Below are 5347 nucleotides of genomic sequence, written 5' to 3' on the forward strand. Positions count from 1 at the left end.
TCACGGAGCCACTCAGAAGGGGAAGTGTGGAGCCAGTGCAGCAACACGCGATTGTCCCAAGGGAGACCCAACGGGAAGCAAAAACCCAGGGGGGAATTTTGCGGTGTTTTTTGAGGATTTGGGGCGGTTCTCCAAAGCAGCTTCCAAAGGGCTCCCTGGGAAGCGGCCGCCGTGCTAAACCGGCTGATGGGGCTGCAAGAAGCAGTCGAGGTTTTGGAGTCCCAGCAAAGACAGGCAGAGCTGGAGTGTGGGCTTCCCTTTTTCAATTACCCCAGCTGGTCTAATAAAGATATTGCTTCTCCCCACGGTCCTTCCCCTTCCTAATCTTGCCGTGTGAAAAGGCACCTCTCAGCAAGGCAGGGAGATAAGCGGTGCAGGGAGACCCAAGACTTTTCCATGGTGGCCTTGAACAGGGCCGCTCTGCTCAGGGGTGAAGATAAAGCCCCGATGGTTTTAGTGCTAGTTTAAAACCCTTTTTGTAGTCTGAAAGAGAAAGTCTGCAGGTGATAGGGGGGAAAACCCTCAGTGAACTGAAAACTACTGCCACAAGCAGAAGATTGCAAAGCCCCGAGCAGCCGTGTAGGGTGGTGGAGGCATCTACGGTGGGGAGCAGTGGGGACCACGACCTGTGGGCAGCAGTGGTTGTGGCAGAGGTCACAGACGGCAGGATTTCTTAGCTGGGGGCCTGCAAAATGAGCGCCAACACCTTGTCTGCTAAAATGTACACACTGCCATGCAGCCCAGCAGGGGAACGAAGAAACTGGAGGAAAGGGACAGCGATAAGGAGAGCGAATCCTTGACGCTGGTGTTTGCTGGGACATGGTGAGGACAGCAACGTTGCCAAGGTGGTCCTCAGGCTGGTGACACTTTCAGGGTGGAAGGCCAACCAAGAGCAGAAGTCAGCCTGGAGGCTTCCCCCAGCCAAAAGGTTTATGGTTGCCCTGGGATGTGGGTACCGGCAGCGGGAAAGCCAGCCCAGGCCCCCGTGCTCAGCTCTGCTGGACCTATTCACCCCTGGCCTGGATGGGGCAAGCGCTGGCCACCCGGCCAAAAGCGCATCAGCAGCTTGAGTGCCATGCAGTGTTTGCTGTCAGGAGCGAGTGAGGGGGCCACGGTCTCTGCCCACACAGTTGCACAATGCCTGGCAGCTCCAGCACCCAGCTAATGGCTCGTCACCCCTTGCTTTCTAGCTCCTTGTGCCAGTTGTCACCTTCCCCCAGATGCCCATCCAGGCCTCTCAGCTCCTGCCTCAGTTTCTTCTTTCCCTCTGCACTAAGGCAGAGACCCTCGTCCCTGTCTGCTTTGGCCCAAGGGTATGGCTGAAAGCTCGGGAGAGCAGCCAGGACTTGCAGCTTGGTCCCTTGCAGCATCTCCCACCCATGCAAGGCCAATCTCTGCCCTGTCACCTTCATCTCCAGCAATGCTGTGCAGCTACCTTCAGCACCAAGCTCTCAGGTTTCCCACCCATGCGCACATGTGCACATCCCCACATGTGCACATCCCTGCATGCATACATCCAAGTGCACATCCATACCTACATCCATGTGTACATCCCTGCATACATCATGCACACATTCCTGCACACATACATCCATGCCTACATCCCTATGCACATCCCTGCATACATGCCATATGCTGATCCATACCTACACCCTTGCATACATCCATGTGCACATCCCTGCATATATTCATGTGTACACCCATGCCTACATCCATGGCCATGCATATCCCCATGTGGATCCATGTTCCCACATCTCTCCACCAGTGCCTGGAGCTCAGCCCCGGTGCCCAGAGCTATGACACACTGAGGGCTTTGGGCCGAGCCAGGACCCCCCAGAACCGGGGCCAGGACCCCCCAGCCTCGAGGCCAGGACCTCCCGCACCCGGGCCAGGACCCCCCAGCCCCGGGGCCAGGACCCCCCCCCAGTACCGGGGCCAAGACTCCCAGCCCCGGGGCCAGCCCCCCCAGCCCCGGGGCCGATCCCCGGCGCGGTGTCAGCCCCCAGCTGCCCCGAGCCGCGGTGAGGGGCGGTGGCGGCGGAGGCGGGCGGGAGCGGCGCTCCGCCCGCCGGGGCCGGGCCGAGCCGAGCCGGGGCGGCGGGGAGCCGAGGACAAAGGTGGCCGTGTGGGAGTGGAGCGGGTCCGGGAGCGGGTCCGGGAGCGGGTCCGGGAGCGGGGAGGGGCCGGGGCTGGGGGCGCAGCGGAGCGGGGCTGAGCGGGCGAGAGCGACCGGGAGCGGGGCTGCCGGTACCGGGGGAGGGCGGTCCCCCACTCCCCATAGTCCCCGAGAATCTGGGGATCCCCAAGAGGACCCCAAGCTGCCTGCGGGCAAGGGTCCCCGCTGCCCCCGGCCCCCCGAGACCCCCCATCTCATCCCCCTGAACCCTGCGTGGTGGCTTCATAGGAAAATAATGATCCTGGTGCACGTCCGCCTTGTGCTCATCAGGCTACGGTGACCCGCGACACCCACGGGCGTTTCGTGGCCACAGGGTGGGCACTGGGGTGCCAGCCCCCACGGTCCCCTCGCACCGGCCGACCCTGGACCCAGCGCTCCCACCGCTCCCCACCCATTGCTGATGCCGGTGGCTGCCAGAGACCGGAGCTAGAGGCAGGATCCAGGTAGGTGGAAAGCCTGGCACGGCGAGGCCACCTGTGATTATGGGACAAGGGAGAGGTGGCCTTCCCTGGGGGACAGGGTCCATGGCCATGGCTCTCTGGAGCAGCAGCTGGATCTGCGGTGCAGGCCATAAACCCTCCCTGCGTGCTGCGGGGAGGAGTGCCCTGACATGGCAAACACGGCGCTGGTGGTAAGGTCACCTGCACCAGGTGACATGGGGCACAGGGACGAGCCCAGCCGGGGACTCCTCCGTGGGAAAACCCTCCCCAGGGAGCCCCGACCCACCCAGCACTTGCTGGATGCAGCACCTTGGCTGGGAGCAGGGTTATCCCGGCTCTTACCGGGCTGTTTATTCGCTGGCTCCATTTCCTGGGCGCCAGGGCTGGTGCCACTGAGAACAAAAAGCTGGCGGCTTATTGCTCTGCAATTAAAGGTGCGCCCGACTCTGTGTGTGGGCAGGCGGCTGAGCACCCTCTGTCCCCACAGGGTGCAGAGCCATGAAGCTGAATGAGCGGAGCCTGGCCTTTTATGCCACCTGTGACTCCCCAGCAGACAACACTGGCTTCCTCTACAAGCGCGGCGAGCGGCACACGGCATACCATCGCCGCTGGTTTGTGCTCAAGGGCAACATGCTCTTCTACTTTGAGGAGCGGGAGAGCCGGGAGCCGCTGGGAGTCATCGTGTTGGAGGGTTGCACCGTGGAGCTCTGTGATTCGGCCGAGGAGTTCTCCTTTGCTATCCGCTTTGGCGGTGCCAAGTCCCGCACCTACGTGCTGGCAGCAGAGAGCCAGGCTGCCATGGAGTCGTGGGTGAAGTCGCTCTCACGAGCCAGCTTTGACTACATGCGCCTGGTGGTGCGGGCACTGGAGAAGCAGCTGGAGGAGATGCGCTGGGGACCAGCTGGTGGCTGCAGTGGCTGCCAGGGCTTGCCCGGCTCCTGGAAGCCAAAGCCCATGGGGCTGGAGCGGTCCCCAGAGCGGTTGCCGGCTCTGCCCACTGTCCTGCCAAAGGAGAATGGCTGCGCAGTGTGGAACAATGTGCCGGGAGCGGACCGGCTGCCCGGTGCCTCTGGCTGCACCAGGCACGATAGCGAGGGGAACCTGCGGCCACCACCGCTGCCACCGCGCAGGTGGGCATCAAGCAGCGAGGCAGGCAGTGCCAGAGTGGCCGCAGCGGAAAGCCTGTCCACCTTCTGCCAACTCCATGAGCAGTATGGCCGGGAGGTGGCCCAGCTGCGGCAGGACTGGCTGGAGAGGCGGCGTGGCCCCCGGCCCTGAGAGGTGGCTGAGCCCTGGGGACCTTCCAGGACCCGATGATCATCCTTGGTGCTGCCTCAGTCCTCTCCTCACTCTGGGATGTGCAGCCTTGTCCATGGCTGTGATGGACACCTGCTGACGGTGCCACAGAGGGCCCAGCACTGAGGGACATCAGTGTGCTCTGTGATGGTGAAATGCCAGCCTGGCACTGGTGGCAGCTGGGCTCAGCGTGCCACCAGCCAGCCATGAAATCCCAGGGCTGCTGGGGCTGCCAGCTCTCAGGCATCTCGTGATCTCAGGCATCTTGCAGGGGTGCATGCCACTGGCCATGCCTCGGTGCGGGGTGGCCCATCCAGCGCAAGCAAGCTACAAACCACTTGCTGGCTGATGCCTCCTGAGAATCAGCCACTGCACTGGGTCTGGTAGGGCCTCTTGATGCTCTTGCAGCAGGATCATGCACCAGCAATGCTTTTGGAGGAGGATTTTGATGGCATGTCACCCACCTGAGCCTCTGCACCGTTTTTCACAGCCGGGGAGCCTGCTACTGCCTTCCCCTCCCTGCCCAACACAAGTGATTGGCTGAGGTCAGCTGAGCTCCACCAGATCCCTCTGCTCCAGCAGGATGTGGTTTGCAAATGAAAATATCAGTGAGCGCAGTCCTTCCTTAATGGCAGCGGCACGGCATGTCCCAGCTGCCTGGGGAGCTGGTGATACCCAGCCCTGGGTGTTCTGCATAGGGTGATGGCTGCTTGCAGCCCAGCCAGTGAAACCATGGAGGGGACAGATGCAAGGAGAACACAGAAACTGCAGGCACTGCCTCGCCGGGTGGATATTTCAAGTCAGAGCATCATCCCCAGGCTGGCTTGTGAAGGGGAAGCATCGCTTGCGGTGGTGAGCAGGAACATATGTGTCAGCAGCGGAGCGTGTCGAATGATTCATGTGCTAAACCAGAGTGAAGCTGGTGTCTCATACCGGTGCTTCTCTTCCCCCAGTGGTTTATATCAACACTAAAGCTGCTGGCCTGGAGGTGGGATGACCTACCATAGGTCTGGGGGGAGCAGACAGGGCACCACAGGCTTGGGCTGGGTGGCTCTGGTTCCCTTTGACCCCTTGGGACAGGCACCAGATTTTGTTTGTTACAATAAAAGTTGTTTCAGAAATTCCCTTCTGGCCCTGGTTCTTGTTTGCACCTTTAAGCCCCTGGGGAGGGGGGCCCAGGTAGGAATTAACTATACAAATTCATTCCCTTTCTGTCCCCACCGAGTGGGACACGGCCAGTGCCAGGGATTTGCAGTGGCCTGGAGCCCCACATCTGCCCACAGGGATGGGTGGGATGGGTGGGAAGGAAGGGGTGGGATGAGTTGGTGCCACCCTGAGAATATCACAATTCAGTGCCAGGGTGGTCCCACGGCAGGGACAGCACAGTTCTGCCCTCCCTGATGGCTTAAGCAGCCAGGCACAGGTGACTGACATG

General features: G+C 61.4%; 1 protein-coding gene across 2 annotated transcripts; it reads left to right on the top strand.

The window, feature by feature from the left end:
- Positions 1 to 1967: 1967 nt before the first annotated feature.
- Positions 1968 to 5033, top strand: PHETA1 (PH domain containing endocytic trafficking adaptor 1). 2 transcript variants are annotated; one of them, XM_055796968.1, is made up of 3 exons: positions 1968 to 2117; positions 2447 to 2619; positions 3104 to 5033. In XM_055796968.1, the coding sequence occupies exon 3, from the start codon at positions 3115 to 3117 to the stop codon at positions 3892 to 3894; it is 780 nt and encodes a 259-aa protein (XP_055652943.1). In that variant the 5' UTR covers positions 1968 to 2117; positions 2447 to 2619; positions 3104 to 3114; the 3' UTR covers positions 3895 to 5033. The 2 variants fall into 2 exon arrangements, with proteins under 2 accessions (XP_055652943.1, XP_027642925.1); XM_027787124.2 differs by lacking the exon at positions 1968 to 2117 and having other exon boundaries at positions 2172 to 2619.
- Positions 5034 to 5347: the final 314 nt, after the last annotated feature.

This window comes from Falco peregrinus, chromosome 2 (assembly GCF_023634155.1).
Source record: "Falco peregrinus isolate bFalPer1 chromosome 2, bFalPer1.pri, whole genome shotgun sequence".
NCBI classification, from domain to species: Eukaryota; Metazoa; Chordata; class Aves; order Falconiformes; family Falconidae; genus Falco; species Falco peregrinus.